This window comes from Oncorhynchus mykiss, chromosome 15, assembly GCF_057628025.1.
Source record: "Oncorhynchus mykiss isolate SJ-2025 chromosome 15, ASM5762802v1, whole genome shotgun sequence".
Taxonomy (NCBI): Eukaryota; Metazoa; Chordata; class Actinopteri; order Salmoniformes; family Salmonidae; genus Oncorhynchus; species Oncorhynchus mykiss.
The window spans coordinates 86,083,937-86,105,662 of NC_143036.1; the positions used below are offsets into that span (position 1 = coordinate 86,083,937).

General features: G+C 44.7%; 1 protein-coding gene across 1 annotated transcript; it reads left to right on the forward strand.

Moving 5' to 3' along the window:
- Positions 1 to 1,748: 1,748 nt before the first annotated feature.
- LOC110515990 (uncharacterized) lies at positions 1,749 to 14,032 on the forward strand. Its single transcript, XM_090199212.1, has 6 exons — positions 1,749 to 1,962; positions 5,083 to 5,125; positions 6,504 to 6,617; positions 8,391 to 8,459; positions 9,637 to 9,732; positions 10,566 to 14,032. The coding sequence occupies exons 2-6, from the start codon at positions 5,084 to 5,086 to the stop codon at positions 10,656 to 10,658; spliced, it is 414 nt and encodes a 137-aa protein (XP_090055338.1). The 5' UTR covers positions 1,749 to 1,962; position 5,083; the 3' UTR covers positions 10,659 to 14,032.
- The last annotated feature ends 7,694 nt before the right edge of the window (positions 14,033 to 21,726 follow it).

Genomic DNA, 21,726 nt, shown 5'->3' on the forward strand with positions numbered 1-21,726 from the left:
CTGGAAAACAACACAAACAGGACAACAGTCCCCCCAGCTGACATGACACCCAACCCCCCCATCAGAGCCTCAGGGAAGAGTATTGACACCCCCAGCAGCTCCATCAGTCACCCCGTGGTGGCATGACACCCCCAGCAGCTCCATCAGTCACCCCGTGGTGGAACGACACCCCCAGCAGCTCCATCAGTCACCCCGTGGTGGAATGACACCCCCAGCAGCTCCATCAGTCACCTCGTGGTGGCACGACACCCCCAGCAGCTCCATCAGTCACCCCGTGGTGGAACGACACCCCCAGCAGCTCCATCAGTCACCCCGTGGTGGAACGACACCCCAGCAGCTTCATCAGTCACCCCGTGGTGGAACGACACCCCCAGCAGCTCCATCAGTCACCCCGTGGTGGCACGACACCCCCAGCAGCTCCATCAGTCACCCCGTGGTGGAACGACACCCCAGCAGCTCCATCAGTCACCCCGTGGTGGAACGACACCCCCAGCAGCTCCATCAGTCACCCCGTGGTGGAACGACACCCCAGCAGCTCCATCAGTCACCCCGTGGTGGAACGACACCCCAGCAGCTCCATCAGTCACCCCGTGGTGGAACGACACCCCGGCAGCTCCATCAGTCACCCCGTGGTGGAACGACACCCCAGCAGCTCCATCAGTCACCCCGTGGTGGAACGACACCCCCAGCAGCTCCATCAGTCACCCCGTGGTGGAACGACACCCCAGCAGCTCCATCAGTCACCCCGTGGTGGAACGACACCCCAGCAGCTCCATCAGTCACCCCGTGGTGGAACGACACCCCCAGCAGCTCCATCAGTCACCCCGTGGTGGAACGACACCCCCAGCAGCTCCATCAGTCACCCCGTGGTGGAACGACACCCCAGCAGCTCCATCAGTCACCCCGTGGTGGAACGACACCCCAGCAGCTCCATCAGTCACCCCGTGGTGGAACGAGACCCCAGCAGCTCCATCAGTCACCCCGTGGTGGAACGACACCCCCAGCAGCTCCATCAGTCACCCCGTGGTGGAACGACACCCCAGCAGCTCCATCAGTCACCCCGTGGTGGAACGACACCCCAGCAGCTCCATCAGTCACCCCGTGGTGGAACGACACCCCCAGCAGCTCCATCAGTCACCCCGTGGTGGAACGACACCCCAGCAGCTCCATCAGTCACCCCGTGGTGGAACGACACCCCCAGCAGCTCCATCAGTCACCCCGTGGTGGAACGACACCCCAGCAGCTCCATCAGTCACCCCGTGGTGGAACGACACCCCCAGCAGCTCCATCAGTCACCCCGTGGTGACACGACACCCCAGCAGCTCCATCAGTCACCCCGTGGTGGAACGACACCCCCAGCAGCTCCATCAGTCACCCCGTGGTGGAACGACACCCCCAGCAGCTCCATCAGTCACCCCGTGGTGGAACGACACCCCAGCAGCTCCATCAGTCACCCCGTGGTGGAACGACACCCCCAGCAGCTCCATCAGTCACCCCGTGGTGGAACGACACCCCAGCAGCTCCATCAGTCACCCCGTGGTGGAACGACACCCCAGCAGCTCCATCAGTCACCCCGTGGTGGAACGACACCCCAGCAGCTCCATCAGTCACCCCGTGACAGCGTTTCTTTATTAGTGGGAGAGTGCCACTTCTGACAGGTCGCTGCTGAAATAGCTGCCATCTCTGAGACGTGTGGTCACGCTGTAACATGGGAGGATCAGTGGACACCCTGGCTATAATAATGATCAGTGGACAAACAACGGGACATCACACAGAGAGACGGACCAGAGGACTCTACAGAGAGACAGACCAGAGGACTCTACAGAGACACAGAGAGACAGACCAGAGGACTCTACGGACACACAGAGAGACAGACCAGAGGACTCTACGGACACACAGAGAGACAGACCAGAGGACTCTACAGAGACACAGAAGGCTGCAGCCTACCAGACCAGGCCTCAGGTCAGTGCATCTGACTGCCTTAACTAGGACAGTAGCTTATAGTAGGACAATACTGGAACAAATGCAAATAACATATTCTATTTGACTTAGTAGTCTTAAATTAGTAGTACTAATAGACAATGAGTATTGTGTGAGAAGGTTTAATGTGACTGAGTGTGGAGCTGTTGGCATGGTAACTAACTATTAGTGTTTAACTGTGAATTTACCAACTGTGTGTGTGTGTGTGTGTGTGTGTGTGTGTGTGTGTGTGTGTGTGTGTGTGTGTGTGTGTGTGTTTAACTATGTACAGTGCCTTGCGAAAGTATTCGCCCCCCTTGAACTTTGCGACCTTTTGCCACATTTCAGGCTTCAAACAAAGATATAAAACTGTATTTTTTTGTGAAGAATCAACAACAAGTGGGACACAATCATGAAGTGGAACGACATTTATTGGATATTTCAAACTTTCTTAACAAATCAAAAACTGAAAAATTGGGCGTGCAAAATTATTCAGCCCCTTTACTTTCAGTGCAGCAAACTCTCTCCAGAAGTTCAGTGAGGATCTCTGAATGATCCAATGTTGACCTAAATGACTAATGATGATAAATACAATCCACCTGTGTGTAATCAAGTCTCCGTATAAATGCACCTGCACTGTGATAGTCTCAGAGGTCCGTTAAAAGCGCAGAGAACATCATGAAGAACAAGGAACACCAGGCAGGTCCGAGATACTGTTGTGAAGAAGTTTAAAGCCGGATGTGGATACAAAAACATTTCCCAAGCTTTAAACATCCCAAGGAGCACTGTGCAAGCGATAATATTGAAATGGAAGGAGTATCAGACCACTGCAAATCTACCAAGACCTGGCCGTCCCTCTAAACTTTCAGCTCATACAAGGAGAAGACTGATCAGAGATGCAGCCAAGAGGCCCATGATCACTCTGGATGAACTGCAGAGATCTACAGCTGAGGTGGGAGACTCTGTCCATAGGACAACAATCAGTCGTATATTGCACAAATCTGGCCTTTATGGAAGAGTGGCAAGAAGAAAGCCATTTCTTAAAGATATCCATAAAAAGTGTCGGTTAAAGTTTGCCACAAGCCACCTGGGAGACACACCAAACATGTGGAAGAAGGTGCTCTGGTCAGATGAAACCAAAATTGAACTTTTTGGCAACAATGCAAAACGTTATGTTTGGCGTAAAAGCAACACAGCTGAACACACCATCCCCACTGTCAAACATGGTGGTGGCAGCATCATGGTTTGGGCCTGCTTTTCTTCAGCAGGGACAGGGAAGATGGTTAAAATTGATGGGAAGATGGATGGAGCCAAATACAGGACCATTCTGGGAGAAAACCTGATGGAGTCTGCAAAAGACCTGAGACTGGGACGGAGATTTGTCTTCCAACAAGACAATGATCCAAAACATAAAGCAAAATCTACAATGGAATGGTTCAAAAATAAACATATCCAGGTGTTAGAATGGCCAAGTCAAAGTCCAGACCTGAATCCAATCGAGAATCTGTGGAAAGAACTGAAAACTGCTGTTCACAAATGCTCTCCATCCAACCTCACTGAGCTCGAGCTGTTTTGCAAGGAGGAATGGGAAAAAAATGTCAGTCTCTCGATGTGCAAAACTGATAGAGACATACCCCAAGCGACTTACAGCTGTAATCGCAGCAAAATGTGGCGCTACAAAGTATTAACTTAAGGGGGCTGAATAATTTTGCACGCCCAATTTTTCAGTTTTTGATTTGTTAAAAAAGTTTGAAATATCCAATAAATATCGTTCCACTTCATGATTGTGTCCCACTTGTTGTTGATTATTCACAAAAAATACAGTTTTATATCTTTATGTTTGAAGCCTGAAATGTGGCAAAAGGTCGCAAAGTTCAAGGGGGCCGAATACTTTCGCAAGGCACTGTATATGCTAACTGGGGAGCATGTGTGTGTGTAAAGTTTACTGCAATATGTCAACTGTACTAACTGTGTATTAACTGTAGCCGTGTGTGTGTAGTAACTGTAGCTGTGTGTGTGTAGTAACTGTAGCTGTGTGTGTAGTAACTGTAGCTGTGTGTGTAGTAACTGTGTAGTAACTGTAGCTGTGTGTGCAGTAACTGTACCTGTGTGTAGTAACTGTGTAGTAACTGTAGCTGTGTGTGTAGTAACTGTAGCTGTGTGTGTAGTAACTGTAGCTGTGTGTGTAGAAACTGTGTAGTAACTGTAGCTGTGTGTGTAGTAACTGTAGCTGTGTGTGTAGAAACTGTAGCTGTGTGTGTAGTAACTGTACCTGTGTGTGTAGAAACTGTGTAGTAACTGTACCTGTGTATGTAGAAACTGTGTAGTAACTGTAGCTGTGTGTGTAGTAACTGTAGCTGTGTGTGTAGTAACTGTACCTGTGTATGTAGTAACTGTGTAGTAACGGTAGCTGTGTGTGTAGTAACTGTGTAGTAACTGTAGCTGTGTGTGTAGTAACTGTGTAGTAGCTGTAATTGTGTGTGTAGTAACTGTAGCTGTGTGTGTAGTAAATGTACCTGTGTGTGTAGAAACTGTGTAGTAACTGTAGCTGTGTGTGTAGTAACTGTACCTGTGTGTGTAGAAACTGTGTAGTAACTGTACCTGTGTGTGTAGAAACGGTGTAGTAACTGTAGCTGTGTGTGTAGTAACTGGACCTGTGTGTGTAGTAACTGTGTAGTAACGGTAGCTGTGTGTGTAGTAACTGTGTAGTAACTGTGTAGTAACTGTAGCTGTGTGTGTAGTAACTGTAGCTGTGTGTGTAGAAACTGTAGCTGTGTGTGTAGTAACTGTACCTGTGTGTGTAGAAACTGTGTAGTAACTGTACCTGTGTGTGTAGTAACTGTGTAGTAACTGTAGCTGTGTGTGTAGTAACTGTAGCTGTGTGTTTAGTAACTGTGTAGTAACTGTAGCTGTGTGTAGTAACTGTGTATTAACTGTACCTGTGTGTAGTAGTAACTGTGTATTCACTGTACCTGTGTGTGTAGTAACTGTGTAGTAACTGTAGCTGTGTGTGTAGTAACTGTACCTGTGTGTGTAGTAACTGTGTAGTAACTGTAGCTGTGTGTGTAGTAACTTTGTAGTAACTGTAGCTGTGTGTGTAGTAACTGTGTCCTTCCTGTCCAGGATGGACCATGTTGTTAAGTTTGAAGGGATTCCCATGTCTAAGGTAAGTGTAAACTGTTGTCCAACTTTAACAAGACATGTGCATCTCACTGGGACATACATGGTTCTCTCCTGGGTTCTTGTACACTAAGACTTCAGTGCCTTCAAGACAAACTGGGAACTCTGGAAAAAATGAGCTCAAACTGGGACAAATCATTTTGAGCGGTCATCCAACTCGGAATTCCAACGCGGGAACTCAGGCATCTTTCTAGAGCTCCGACCTTCTGACCTGAAGATCACTTACATCATGATTTGAACTTTTTTTCCCCCCTAAGTTCCCAGTTGTCTTAAAAGCACAATCAGTCTCCTCCTCTAGTCCATGGGGGGAGGATATGAGATCATGATGTCATTCTGTAGTCCACGAGGGGGATGTTATGATATCATGATGTCATTCTGTAGTTCACGAGGGGGATGAAATGAGATCATGATGTCATTATGTAGTCCACGAGGGGGATGTTATTAGATCATGATGTCATTCTGTAGTTCACGAGGGGGATGTTATTAGATCATGATGTCATTATGTAGTCCACGAGGGGGATGTTATTAGATCATGATGTCGTTCTGTAGTTCACGAGGGGGATGGCTGCGTTCAAGTACTAGTCGGAACTAGGAAACTCTGAAATGTACGAATTGTTAACTGGTTACAGTTATACACGTGCAGCTTTCAACGTATCAGCAAGTTGGATATTTCAGAGTTTCCTAGTTCTAACTAGCATATGAACGTGGCACCATGACGTGTTCAAAACAACTGGGAACTCTGAAAAAAACACTGTCATCCCACTCAAAGTTCCAACTCGGGAACTCAGGAAAAAAACACTGTCATCCCACTCAAAGTTCCAACTCGGGAACTCAGGAAAAAAACACTGTCATCCCACTCAAAGTTCCAACTGGGAACTCAGGAAAAGAACACTGTCATCCCCCTCAAAGTTCCAACTCGGGAACTCAGGAAAAAAACACTGTCATCCCACTCAAAGTTCCAACTCGGGAACTCAGGAAAAAAACACTGTCATCCCACTCAAAGTTCCAACTCGGGAACTCAGGCTTCTTTCTATAGCTCAAACTTTCCGACCTGAAGATCACTGAAGTCATGATTTGACCTTGCATTTTTCTGAGTTTCCTGTTTTAAACGCAGCAAGATTCTGAGTTGGTTGACCAACTGGTTGGTTGACTAATAATTTTTCCAAGTAAGAGCTCATTTTTTAGAGTCTGAAATTTCCGAGTTACGAGATTCCAGGTCCCAGCCGTTTTGAACGTGGGGGATGTGATGATGTCATTCTATAGTCCATGAGAGGGATGTGATGATGTCATTCTGTAGTCCATGGGGGAATGTGATGATGTCATTCTGTAGTCCATGAGAGGGATGTGATGATGTCATTCTGTAGTCCATGAGAGGGATGTGTAAGGAGGAGGACTATGCGTTCCTGGGAGAGAAGGGGAACAGCCACAAGGAGACAGACACGCTGGGAGAAGACTGGAAGGAAGACAAAGTAGAGAGGGTGAGTATATACCTCTGTCTCTCTAGGAGAGGGTGGATATCTACCTCTATCTCTCTAGGAGAGGGTGAGTATCTACCTCTATCTCTCTAGGAGAGGGTGAATATATACCTCTATCTCTCTAGGAGAGGGTGAGTATATACCTCTATCTCTCTAGGAGAGGGTGGACATCTACCTCTATCTCTCTAGGAGAGGGTGGACATCTACCTCTATCTCTCTAGGAGAGGGTGGACATCTACCTCTATCTCTCTAGGAGAGGGTGAATATATACCTCTATCTCTCTAGGAGAGGGTGAGTATCTACCTCTATCTCTCTCTCTAGGAGAGGGTGAATATATACCTCTATCTCTCTCTCTAGGAGAGCGTGGACATCTACCTCTATCTCTAGGAGAGGGTGAATATATACCTCTATCTCTCTCTCTCTAGGAGAGGGTGAATATATACCTATATCTCTCTCTCTAGGAGAGCGTGGACATCTACCTCTATCTCTCTCTCTAGGAGAGGGTGGACATCTACCTCTATCTCTCTAGGAGAGGGTGGACATCTACCTCTATCTCTCTAGGAGAGGGTGGACATCTACCTCTATCTCTCTAGGAGAGGGTGAATATATACCTCTATCTCTCTAGGAGAGGGTGGACATCTACCTCTATCTCTCTAGGAGAGGGTGAGTATATACCTCTATCTCTCTAGGAGAGGGTGAATATATACCTCTATCTCTCTAGGAGAGGGTGAATATATACCTCTATCTCTCTAGGAGAGGGTGGACATCTACCTCTATCTCTCTAGGAGAGGGTGGACATCTACCTCTATCTCTCTAGGAGAGCGTGGACATCTACCTCTATCTCTCTAGGAGAGGGTGAGTATATACCTCTATCTCTCTAGGAGAGGGTGAATATATACCTCTATCTCTCTAGGAGAGGGTGGACATCTACCTCTATTCAATTCAATTCAATTCAATTCAAGGGCTTTATTGGCATGGGAAACATGTGTTAACATTGCCAAAGCAAGTGAGGTAGACAACATACAAAGTGAATATATAAAGTGAAAAACAACAAAAATTAACAGTAAACATTACACATACAGAGGTTTCAAAACAGTAAAGACTTTACAAATGTCATATATATATATACAGTGTTTTAACAATGTACAAATGGTTAAAGGACACAAGATAAAATAAATAAGCATAAATATGGGTTGTATTTACAATGGTGTGTGTTCTTCACTGGTTGCCCTTTTCTCGTGGCAACAGGTCACAAATCTTGCTGCTGTGATGGCACACTGTGGAATTTCACCCAGTAGATATGGGAGTTTTTCAAATTTGGATTCGTTTTCGAATTCTTTGTGGATCTGTGTAATCTGAGGGAAATATGTCTCTCTAATATGGTCATACCTTGGGCAGGAGGTTAGGAAGTGCAGCTCAGTTTCCACCTCATTTTGTGGGCAGTGAGCACATAGCCTGTCTTCTCTTGAGAGCCACCTCTATCTCTCTAGGAGAGGGTGAGTATATACCTCTATCTCTCTAGGAGAGGGTGAGTATATACCTCTATCTCTATAGGAGAGGGTGAGTATATACCTCTATCTCTCTAGGAGAGGGTGAGTATATACCTCTATCTCTCTCTAGGAGAGGGTGGATATCTACCTGAGATTACCCTAACTGGGTTTCGTAAACTAGGGGTTTTCTCTGGCCCTTTCTGATTTTACTGGTTCATAACTGCAGCAGTGCAATGTAACTTCCTGTGATGTAAGTTCCTGTGATGTAGCTTCCTATGGTTGCCAGGTGCGGCGGCGTCGGGAGCGAGTGCAGCAGGAGCAGGACAGAATCCGAGACCTGGAGGAGAGTAGGAAGGTAACACACACATAGAGCCTTTTAATAACCTCACATCCCTCAACACTGCCATGAAGCCAGGCTGCAGTAACTGAAGGTGATTTGCGTCGTAGCGATGGTCGTTTAGCACGGTTCACTGTGAGACTCTGTTCCTGTCCTCAACCAAACAACTGACCCGGGGCTGGAGCTGCTGCCTCACAGCAGACACTCACACACGCTGCGAGCTGAGAGCAGTCTACTCTCTAACAGGCTGTGTCTGTGCATAGGTGCATGTGAAACAAGCATGCTGTTGTGGTTGCTTCCGCTGTGTCTCTGCATCACTGGCTGTCCACATCACTGGCTGTCCACATCACTGACTGTCCACATCACTGGCTTTATACATCACTGGCTTTATACATCACTTACTGTCCACATCATTGGCTTTATATATCACTGGCTGTACATATCACTGACTGTCTACATAACAGGCTTTATACATCACTGGCTGTCCACATCACTGGCTCTCTGCATCACTGGCTGCCTGCAACCACATGTATCAACAAACTGATGGAGCTACAGACTGACAGAACTCTCTCTCTATATAGAACCACATGTATCAACAATGATCACTGGCTTTATATATCACTGGCTGTCCACATCACTGACTGTCCACATAACAGGCTTTATACATCACTGACTGTCCACATCACTGGCTGCCTGCAACCACATGTATCAACAAACTGATGGAGCTTCAGACTTACATAAGTCACACAGTGACTTAAGTCACACAGTGTGTCTGGCCTTGGCCATCATGTTTGTTTCATTTCCAGCCATTCTCATCTATCAACCATAGACACCTAAATACAACAAGCCACTTCCAGCCAGCCAGCCAGCCAGCCAGCCAGCCAGCCTGCCTTCCTTCCTTCCTTCCTTCCTTCCTTGTTGACGAGTTGCCAAAACATGTTTGGAGAGATTACAAGGTAGGAGCATTTCTGATTGAACAGTTTCCAGATGTAGAACTCTATCTGTGCAGCAGCCACACACACACACAGGAAACAGTATCCCGGCGGGCTCTGCTGAGGCATGTAACTGTCAGGAGTCAGGGTTTAGAGGTCAGGGGTCAGACCAAGCCCTTTCCATCAAGAGGGAAGAGAGGAGTAACATGCCCCTGTGTGTGTGTGTGTGTGTGTGTGTGTGTGTGTGTGTGTGTGTGTGTCAGGAAAAGGAGCAGCTGTGGCGTCATCATGTAGCAGAGTTGGCCTCCACTCAGGAACAAAGACTCAGAGAAAGACTGGCACGACTCCGTCGCTTCAGGGTAACACACACACACACACACACACACACACACACAACGGCTCGCTCACACACACCTCACACACACCTATTCATTCCTAGAGGTTGACACCATGTCAAATAAATTTGAACCTTTGCAGCTGATCGAAAGCTGTGAGGACAACATGGACATACCTCAGGTTAACATCAAAGAACAGCTTTAGGAGATCTAGAAACACATTTAATGTTTCAAACATGAACATTAGGACTTACGTATCAGAACCCAACCTACAGGGTGCAAAGACTGATACCATTTATCCATACTGTGGTTCAGGAGTAGCAGGGACATTGGGGGTTTATGTACCAAAGACCGATACCATTTATCCATACTGTGGTTCAGGAGTAGCAGGGACATTGAGGGTTGATGTACCAAAGACTGGTACCATTTATCCATACTGTGGTTCAGGAGTAGCAGGGACATTGAGGGTGTATGTACCAAAGACTGATACCATTTATCCATACTGTGGTTCAGGAGTAGCAGGGACATTGGGGGTTTATGTACCAAAGACCGATACCATTTATCCATACTGTGGTTCAGGAGTAGCAGGGACATTGAGGGTTGATGTACCAAAGACCGGTACCATTTATCCATACTGTGGTTCAGGAGTAGCAGGGACATTGAGGGTGTATGTACCAAAGACTGATACCATTTATCCATACTGTGGTTCAGGAGTAGCAGGGACATTGAGGGTTTATGTACCAAAGACTGGTACCATTTATCCATACTGTGGTTCAGGAGTAGCAGGGATTTGCCACCATTAGATTCACTGAAGTGATGTGATCTGAGCATGTGTGATGATGTCTCTCTCCCTGCAGGACTTCCAGAGGAGTGTGCTAGCAGAGGAGATGTCCCTCCAGACAGACTCTGAGTCCAGCCAAGCCCTGGACCAGCTGCTTACCAGGATCTAGACAACTTAGACCTGCAGGAAAGACCCATTTCACAACCAGTTCACAGACAACCTGTCCCGTCGAATCAGTATATATATCTATAGTGATCTAGACTATATAGATCTATAGTCATCTCTCTGTATTAATAATAGGAGCAGTATTAGTAATAGGAGCTGTATTAATAATAGGAGCTGTATTAATAATAGGAGCTGTATTAGTAATAGGAGCTGTATTAATAATAGGAGCTGTATTAGTAATAGGAGCTGTATTAGTAATAGGAGCTGTATTAGTAATAGGAGCTGAATTAATAATAGGAGCTGTATTAATAATGGGAGCTGTAGGGGCTGTATTAATAATAGGAGCTGTATTAGTAATAGGAGCTGTATTAGTAATAGGAGCTGTATTAGTAATAGGAGCTGTAGGGTCTGTATTAGTAATAGGAGCTGTATTAGTAATATGAGCTGTATTAGTAATAGGAGCTGTATTAGTATAGGAGCTGTAGGAGCTGTATTAATAATAGGAGCTGTATTAGTAATAGGAGCTGTATTAGTAATAGGAGCTGTATTAATAATATGAGCTGTAGGAGCTGTATTAGTAATAGGAGCTGTATTAGTAATAGGAGCTGTATTAATAATAGGAGCTGTATTAGTAATAGGAGCTGTATTAGTAATAGGAGCTGTATTAATAATATGAGCTGTAGGAGCTGTATTAGTAATAGGAGCTGTATTAGTAATAGGAGCTGTAGGAGCTGTATTAGTAATAGGAGCTGTATTAGTAATAGGAGCTGTATTAGTAATAGGAGCTGTATTAATAATAGGAGCTGTATTAGTAATAGGAGCTGTATTAGTAATAGGAGCTGTATTAATAATAGGAGCTGTAGGAGCTGTATTAGTAATAGGAGCTGTATTAGTAATAGGAGCTGTAGGAGCTGTATTAGTAATAGGAGCTGTATTAGTAATAGGAGCTGTATTAGTAATAGGAGCTGTAGGAGCTGTATTAGTAATAGGAGCTGTATTAGTAATATGAGCTGTATTAGTAATAGGAGCTGTAGGAGCTGTATTAGTAATAGGACCTGTATTAGTAATAGGAGCTGTATTAGTAATAGGAGCTGTATTAGTAATATGAGCTGTATTAGTAATAGGAGCTGTATTAGTAATAGGAGCTGTAGGAGCTGTATTAGTAATAGGAGCTGTATTAGTAATAGGAGCTGTATTAGTAATAGGAGCTGTATTAGTAATAGGAGCTGTATTAATAATAGGAGCTGTAGGGTCTGTATTAGTAATAGGAGCTGTATTAGTAATAGGAGCTGTATTAGTAATAGGAGATGTATTAATAATAGGAGCTGTATTAGTAATAGGAGCTGTATTAGTAATAGGAGCTGTATTAGCAATAGGAGCTGTATTAGTAATAGGAGCTGTATTAGTAATAGGAGCTGTATTAGTAATAGGAGCTGTATTAGTAATAGGAGCTGTATTAATAATAGGAGCTGTATTAGTAATAGGAGCTGTAGGAGCTGTATTAGTAACAGGAGCTGTATTAGTAGTAGATGGACCCTGGGCTGGGGGAGGGGGGGAGGGATCCAGGTCTGATGGACCCTGGGCTGGGGGGGTGATCCAGGTCTGATGGACCCTGGGCTGGGGGAGGGGGGATCCAGGTCTGATGGACCCTGGGCTGGGGGAGGGGGAGGGGGAATCCAGGTCTGATGGATGTGTGTAGGGTCTGTTTACGCATATGTGTTCAGATCTAGGTGTGTCCTGGCAAACAGACTAGCCTGCCCTGTCAGAGTGTGAGTGTGAGTGTGTGTGTGTGTGTGTGTGTGTGTGTGTGTGTGTGTGTGTGTGTGTCCCTAGGCGTACGACACACCAAAGTAACTGCGTGCCTGGTTCTCTTTGCTGAACCTTTAAAGGAGACCAGGACAGGACAAAAGATGTTGATGGACAGAGAGAGAGGGAGAGAGAGAAAAGAATGGGGGGTGGAAAAAGGGAGAGGGGGGATATAGATAGAAAAGGAGGAAGGGAGAAACAGGTGTCTCCTTTGGAGACCACAATCCTTTGTCTGTTTCTCCATCTCACCGCTGATCCCTCTCTTCCACCCAGAGGACAGACCTAGAGAACAGGACCTGTAGCTGGGACTAATCCAGAGCTCTGAACTACCTAATCCCTCTCTTCCACCCAGAGGACAGACCTAGAGAACAGGACCTGTAGCTGAGACTAATCCAGAGCTCTGAACTACCTAATCCCTCTCTTCCACCCAGAGGACAGACCTAGAGAACAGGACCTGTAGCTGGGACTAATCCAGAGCTCTGAACAACCTGATCCCTCTCTTCCACCCAGAGGACAGACCTAGAGAACAGGACCTGTAGCTGAGACTAATCCAGAGCTCTAAACTACCTAATCCCTCTCTTCCACCCAGAGGACAGACCTAGAGAACAGGACCTGTAGCTGAGACTAATCCAGAGCTCTGAACTACCTAATCCCTCTCTTCCACCCAGAGGACAGACCTAGAGAACAGGACCTGTAGCTGGGACTAAACCAGAGCTCTGAACTGCCAGATCCCTCTCTTCCACCCAGAGGACAGACCTAGAGAACAGGACCTGTAGCTGGGACTAAACCAGAGCTCTGAACTGCCAGATCCCTCTCTTCCACCCAGAGGACAGACCTAGAGAACAGGACCTGTAGCTGGGACTAAACCAGAGCTCTAAACTGCTTGTGTTGCTTACTAACACACTGGGTTGGAACATGTTACGGTAACTAAGATCAGTGCCAGAACCATCACCAATAATGAGGTGGGACTTTCACAAAAACATTGTTGAATTGTCCTGAATGGCTGAGCTTGTCAGAACATCCAGATATACTGTGTCACCGTAGTGTTTATGATATTGACTTCCGAATAAAAGCGTACATCACTGTAGTGTTTATGATATTGACTTCAGAATAAAAGCATACTTCACTGTAGTGTTTATGATATTGACTTCAGAATAAAAGCATACTTCACTGTAGTGTTTATGATATTCCCTTCAGAATAAAAGCATACATCACTGTAGTGTTTATGATGTTGACTTCAGAATAAAAGCGTACTTCACTGTAGTGTTTATGATATTGACTTCAGAATAAAAGCGTACTTCACTGTAGTGTTTATGATGTTGACTTCAGAATAAAAGCATACTTCACTGTAGTGTTTATGATATTGACTTCAGAATAAAAGCGTACATCACTGTAGTGTTTATGATATTGACTTCAGAATAAAAGCATACTTCACTGTAGTGTTTATGATATTGACTTCAGAATAAAAGCGTACTTCACTGTAGTGTTTATGATATTGACTTCAGAATAAAAGCGTACATCACTGTAGTGTTTATGATATTGACTTCAGAATAAAAGTAGAGGAAAGAGTAACTGTTGTGTGTTTCTATTTGTGTGTCTGCATCTCTAATGTGTGTGTGTGTGTGTGTGTGTGTGTGTGTGTGTGTGTGTGTGTGTGTGTTTCTAGAACAAGGAACATAAGTGGAGGGCTACAGTTAGATTCTACCGCTCTCTCCTGTCCTCCATTACACTAACTCTACCCAGAGAATGACATACTGGTCTCTCTCCTGTCCTCTATTACACTAACTCTACCCAGAGAATGACATACTGGTCTCTCTCCTGTCCTCTATTACACTAAGTCTACCCAGAGAATGACATACTGGTCTCTCTCCTGTCCTCCATTACACTAACTCTATCCAGAGAATGACATACTGGTCTCTCTCCTGTCTAATCCTCCATTACACTAACTCTATCCAGAGAATGACATACTGGTCTCTCTCCTGTCCTCCATTACACTAACTCTATCCAGAGAATGACATACTGGTCTCTCTCCTGTCCTCCATTACACTAACTCTATCCAGAGAATGACATACTGGTCTCTCTCCTGTCCTCCATTACACTAACTCTATCCAGATAATGACATACTGGTCTCTCTCCTGTCTTCCATTACACTAACTCTATCCAGAGAATTACATACTGGTCTCTCTCCTGTCTAACCCTCCATTACACTAACTCTATCCAGAGAATTACATACTGGTCTCTTTCCTGTCCTCCATTACACTAACTCTATCCAGAGAATGACATACTGGTCTCTCTCCTGTCTAAACCTCCATTACACTAACTCTATCCAGAGAATGACATACTGGTCTCTCTCCTGTCCTCCATTACACTAACTCTATCCAGAGAATGACATACTGGTCTCTCTCCTGTCCTCCATTATACTAACTCTATACAGAGAATTACATACTGGTCTCTCTACTGTCTAACCCTCCATTATACTAACTCTATCTAGAGAATGACATACTGGTCTCTTTCCTGTCCTCCATTACACTAACTCTATCCAGAGAATGACATACTGGTCTCTCTCCTGTCCTCCATTACACTAACTCTTTCCAGATAATGACATACTGGTCTCTCTCCTGTCCTCCATTACACTAACTCTATCCAGAGAATGACATACTGGTCTCTCTCCTGTCCTCCATTACACTAACTCTATCCAGAAAATGACATACTGGTCTCTCTCCTGTCCTCCATTACACTAACTATATCCAGAGAATGACATACTGGTCTCTCTCCTGTCCTCCATTATACTAACTCTATCCAGAGAATGACATACTGGTCTCTCTCCTGTCTAATCCTCCATTACACTAACTCTATCCAGAGAATGACATACTGGTCTCTCTCCTGTCCTCCATTACACTAACTCTATCCAGAGAATGACATACTGGTCTCTCTCCTGTCCTCCATTACACTAACTCTATCCAGAGAATGACATACTGGTCTCTCTCCTGTCCTCCATTACACTAACTCTATCCAGAGAATGACATACTGGTCTCTCTCCTGTCCTCCATTACACTAACTCTATCCAGAGAATGACATACTGGTCTCTCTCCTGTCCTCCATTACACTAACTCTATCCAGAGAATGACATACTGGTCTCTCTCCTGTCTAAACCTCCATTACACTAACTCTATCCAGAGAATGACATACTGGTCTCTCTCCTGTCTAACCCTCCATTAGACTAACTCTATCCAGAGAATGACATACTGGTCTCTCTCCTGTCCTCCATTACACTAACTCTATCCAGAGAATGACATACTGGTCTCTCTCCTGTCCTCCATTATACTAACTCTATCCAGAGAATGACATACTGGTCTCTCTCCTGTCCTCCATTATACTAACTCTATCCAGAGAATGACATACTGGTCTCTCTCCTGTCCTCCATTACACTAACTCTATCCAGAGAATGACATACTGGTCTCTCTCCTGTCTAACCCTCCATTACAATAACTCTATCCAGAGAATGACATACTGGTCTCGCTCCTGTCCTCCATTATAATAACTCTATTTAGAGAATGACATGCTGGTCTCTCTTAGGTCTAACCCTCCATTATACTAACTATATCCAGAGAATGGCATACTGGTCTCTCTCCCGTCTAACCCTCCATTACACTAACTCTATCCAGAGAATGTCATACTGGTCTCTCTCCTGTCCTCCATTACACTAACTCTATCCAGAGAATGACATACTGGTCTCTCTCCTGTCCTCCATTATACTAACTCTATCCAGATAATGACATACTGGTCTCTCTCCTGTCCTCCATTACACTAACTCTATCCAGAGAATGACATACTGGTCTCTCTCCTGTCTAACCCTCCATTACAATAACTCTATCCAGAGAATTACATGCTGGTCTCGCTCCTGTCCTCCATTACACTAACTCTATCCAGAGAATGACATACTGGTCTCTCTCCTGTCCTCCATTACACTAACTCTATCCAGAGAATGACATACTGGTCTCTCTCCTGTCCTCCATTACACTAACTCTATCCAGAGAATGACATACTGGTCTCTCTCCTGTCCTCCATTACACTAACTCTATCCAGAGAATGACATACTGGTCTCTCTCCTGTCCTCCATTACACTAACTCTATCCAGAGAATGACATACTGGTCTCTCTCCTGTCTAACCCTCCATTACACTAACTCTATCCAGAGAATGACATACTGGTCTCTCTCCTGTCTAACCCTCCATTATACTAACTCTATCCAGAGAATGACATACTGGTCTCTCTCCTGTCCTCCATTACACTAACTCTATCCAGAGAATGACATACTGGTCTCTCTCCTGTCTAACCAACCATTACTCTGTTCAGATGAATCCTGATTTGGGGTGGGGGGGGGGGGGGGGTGGAGAGACAGAATGAAAGAGAGAGAAAGAGTCAATGAAAAATGGTTTGATGAAGACCCAATAAGAAAGACAGAGACCCAGAAAACCTGAGCCTATACCTTCACTATAGTGAACCACTAAAACAAAACAGAAAAAGAAGGAACAGCGTTTCAGAAATCAGCTATATGTAATTGAAAAATCCATAGAATCTAGACACTTCTAAGAAAATTGGAAAACACTAAACAAACAACAACATGAAGAGTTATCTATCCAAAACGAAGATGTATGGATAAACCACTTCTCCAATCTGACTGGCTCTTTAGCAAAGAACAAACAGCAAAAACATGTACATGATGAAATACAAATCTTAGAATCAACTATTAAAGACGACCAGATCCCACTGCATTCAACAATTACATTGAATGAATTTCTGAAATTATTAAATATACAGACTTCTGTCCCCAACCAAGAAGGGCCTACAGCAGCACCTAGCTCTTCTGTACAGATTATGTCAGACCTGGGCCCTGACAATGAATCTCATTAAGACAAAAATAATGCTGTTCCAAAAATGTCCAGTTACCAGGAACACGAATACAAATTCCATCTAGGCACCGTTGCCCTAGAGCACACAAAAAATATCCTCTGTGTACAACGTAAAACACCAAATAATACATGCAGTGAATTAGGCTAATTCTCGCTAATTATTAAAATCCAGAAAAGAGCCATTCAATTCTATAACCACCTAAAAGGAAGCGATTCCCAAACCTTCCATGACAAAGTCATCACCTACAGAGAGATGAACCTGGAGAAGAGTCCCCTAAGCAAGCTGGTCCTGGGGCTCTGTTCACAAACACAGACCCCACAGAGCCCCAGGACAGCAGCACAATTAGACCCAACCAAATCATAAGAAAACTCAGTTAATTACTTGACACATTGGAAAGAACTAACAAAAAACAGAGCAAACTAGAATGCTATTTGGCCCTAAACCGAGAGTACACAGCAGCAGAATACCTGACCACTTTGACTGACCCAAAATGAAGGACATCTTTTTGACTGTACAGACTCAGTGAGCATAGCCTTGCTATTGAGAAAGGCTGTCGTAGGGAGACCTGACTCTCAAGGGAGACAGGCTATGTGCTCACTTCCTAACCTCCTGCCAAATGTATGACCATATTAGAGACACATATTTCCCTCAGATTACACAGATCCACAAATAATTAGAAAACAAAGCCAATTTTGATAAACTCCCATATCTACTGGGTGAAATACCAGTGTGTCATCACAGCAGCAAGAATTGTGACATGTTGCCACAAGAAAAGGGCAACCAGTGAAGAACAAACACCATTGTAAATACAACCCATATTTATGCATATTTATTTTCCCTTTTGTACTTTAACTATTTGCATTTCGTTACAACACTGTATCTAGCCATAATGACATTTGAAATGTCTCTATTATTTTGGAACTTCTGTGAGTGTAATGTTTACTGTTCATTTTGATAGTTTATTTCACTTTTGTTTATTATCTATTTCACTTGTTTTGGCAATGTTAACATATGTCCCCCATGCCAATAAAGCCCCTTAAATTGAATTTGAATTGAGAGAAAGAGAGAGAGAGAGAGACATAGTAAACATCACCTGAGACAAATCAGTTCATCGAAGTTTTGTGGAGCCGGTTCAGGAATGTGCCACAGGCTGGGCTTAAGCACGCACGCACACACGCACACAATAGGGGAATGTAGAGGTGTAGCCAACACATGACACCCTGTGAAAGTGCAGCCTGGTGGCTGTTTATGACTTCAGAACACAGGCTCTCCTTACATTATCCTGTTCTGCTCCTTCTCTGTTCTGCTGTCATCTGGGTCAGATACAGGGCATTCGAAAAGTATTCAGACTAATTGACTTTCTCCACATTTTGTTACGTTACAACCTTATTCTAAAATTGATTAAATTGTTTTAAATCTACACACAATACTCCATAATGTAAAAGCAAGAACAACTATTCAGACCCTTTACTCAGTACTTTGTTGAAGCACCTTTGGTAGAGATTACAGCCTTAAGTCTTCTTGGGTATGATGCTAAGCTTGCCACACCTGTGTTTGGGGAGTTTCTCCCATTCTTCTCTGCAGATCCTCTCAAGCTCTGTCAGCTTGGATGGGGAGCGTTGCTGCACAGCTATTTTCAGAGTTAGATCTTGGTTTCATCAGACCAGAGAATCTTGTTTCTCATGGTCTGAGTTCTTTAGATTCCTTTTGGCAAACTCCCAGCGAGCTGTCACGTGCCTTTTACTGAGGAGTGGCTTTTCTTTTGTCCACTCTACCATAAAGACCTGATTGGTGGAGTGCTGCAGAGATGGTTGTCCTTCTGGAAGGTTCTCCCATCTCCACCGAGGAACTCTGGAGCTCTGTCAGAGTGACCATCGGGTTCTTGGTCACCTCTCTGACCAAGGCCCTTCTCCCCCGATTGCTCAGTTTGGCCGGGCGGCCAGCTCTAGGAAGAGTCTTGGTGGTTCCAAACTTCTTCCATTTAAGAATGATGGAGGCCACTGTGATCTTGGAGACCTTTAATGTTGCAGACATTTTTTGGTTCCTTTCCCCAGATCTGTGCCTCGACACAATCGTGTCTCGGAGCTCTACAGATGGCTTGGTTTTTTCTCTGACATGCACTGTCAACTGTGTCCAATCAATTGAATTTACCCCAGGTGGACTCCAATGAAGTTGTAGAAACATCTCAAGGATGATCAATGGAAACAGGATGCACCTGAGATCAACTTACAGTCTCATAGAAAAGGGTCTGAATACTGACGTAAATAAGGTATCTTTTTTATTTTTTATTTAAATGTGCTAAAATTTCTTAAAAGCTGTTTTTGCATTGTGATTATGGGATAGTGTCTCTAGATTGATGAAGACACTACACCTTTAATTTTAGATTAAGGGTGTAATGTCACAAAATATGGAAAAAGTCAAAGGGTCTGAATAGTTTACGAATTTACTGTAGGTTTCATTTACTATGATGTTACAGGGCTGGGTTCTTCTGACAGGTTTAATCCACTATGATGTTACAGGGCTGGGTTGTTCTGACAGGTTTAATCCACTATGATGTTACAGGGCTGGGTTGTTCTGATAGGTTTAATCCACTATGATGTTACAGGGCTGGGTTGTTCTGACAGGTTTAATCCACTGTGATGTTACAGGGCTGGGTTCTTCTGACAGGTTTAATCCACTGTGATGTTACAGGGCTGGGTTCTTCTGACAGGTTTAATCCACTATGATGTTACAGGGCTGGGTTCTTCTGACAGGTTTAATCCACTATGATGTTACAGGGCTGGGTTCTTCTGACAGGTTTAATCCACTATGATGTTACAGGGCTGGGTTCTTCTGACAGGTTTAATCCACTATGATGTTACAGGGCTGGGTTGTTCTGACAGGTTTAATCCACTATGATGTTACAGGGCTGGGTTCTTCTGACAGGTTTAATCCACTATGATGTTACAGGGCTGGGTTCTTCTGACAGGTTTAATCCACTATGATGTTACAGGGCTGGGTTCTTCTGACAGGTTTAATCCACTATGATGTTACAGGGCTGGGTTGTTCTGATAGGTTTAATCCACTATGATGTTACAGGGCTGGGTTCTTCTGACAGGTTTAATCCACTGATGTTACAGGGATGGGTTCTTCTGACAGGTTTAATCCACTATGATGTTAGAGGGCTGGGTTGTTCTGACAGGTTTAATCCACTATGATGTTAGAGGGCTGGGTTCTTCTGACAGGTTTAATCCACTATGATGTTACAGGGCTGGGTTGTTCTGACAGGTTTAATCCACTATGATGTTACAGGGCTGGGTTGTTCTGACAGGTTTAATCCACTATGATGTTACAGGGCTGGGTTCTTCTGACAGGTTTAATCCACTATGATGTTACAGGGCTGGGTTGTTCTGACAGGTTTAATCCACTATGATGTTACAGGGCTGGGTTGTTCTGACAGGTTTAATTCACTATGATGTTACAGGGCTGGGTTCTTCTGACAGGTTTAATCCACTGATGTTACAGGGATGGGTTCTTCTGACAGGTTTAATCCACTATGATGTTAGAGGGCTGGGTTTTTCAAGTTTTATGTGTTCTTGTTTTTAAAAATGGTTGAATTAATAAACTAAACTAAAAGCAGTAGAATTAGATTTAGCCCACTGCAGTAGAAGGTTACAGACCTCTGTGTGGCCCTGATTTAGCCCACTGCAGTAGAAGGTTACAGACCTCTGTGTGGCCCTGATTTAGCCCACTGCAGTAGAAGGTTACAGACCTCTGTGTGGCCCTGATTTAGCCCACTGCAGTAGAAGGTTACAGACCTCTGTGTGGCCCTGATTTAGCCCACTGCAGTAGAAGGTTACAGACCTCTGTGTGGCCCTGATTTAGCCCACTGCAGTAGAAGGTTACAGACCTCTGTGTGGCCCTGATTTAGCCCACTGCAGTAGAAGGTTACAGACCTCTGTGTGGCCCTGATTTAGCCCACTGCAGTAGAAGGTTACAGACCTCTGTGTGGCCCTGATTTAGCCCACTGCAGTAGAAGGTTACAGACCTCTGTGTGGCCCTGATTTAGCCCACTGCAGTAGAAGGTTACAGACCTCTGTGTGGCCCTGATTTAGCCCACTGCAGTAGAAGGTTACAGACCTCTGTGTGGCCCTGATTTAGCCCACTGCAGTAGAAGGTTACAGACCTCTGTGTGGCCCTGATTTAGCCCACTGCAGTAGAAGGTTACAGACCTCTGTGTGGCCCTGATTTAGCCCACTGCAGTAGAAGGTTACAGACCTCTGTGTGGCCCTGATTTAGCCCACTGCAGTAGAAGGTTACAGACCTCTGGGTGGCCCTGATTTAGCCCACTGCAGTAGAAGGTCACAGACCTCT

Bases quoted from the DNA above. Each gene is read 5' to 3' on its own strand.
- LOC110515990 (XM_090199212.1), top strand. From the start codon at position 5,084: ATGGACCATGTTGTTAAGTTTGAAGGGATTCCCATGTCTAAG. The intron at 5,126-6,503 runs GTAAGTGTAAAC...GTCATTCTGTAG, and splicing joins AAGGGATTCCCATGTCTAAG to TCCATGAGAGGGATGTGTAA. The intron at 6,618-8,390 runs GTGAGTATATAC...TATGGTTGCCAG, and splicing joins AGGAAGACAAAGTAGAGAGG to GTGCGGCGGCGTCGGGAGCG.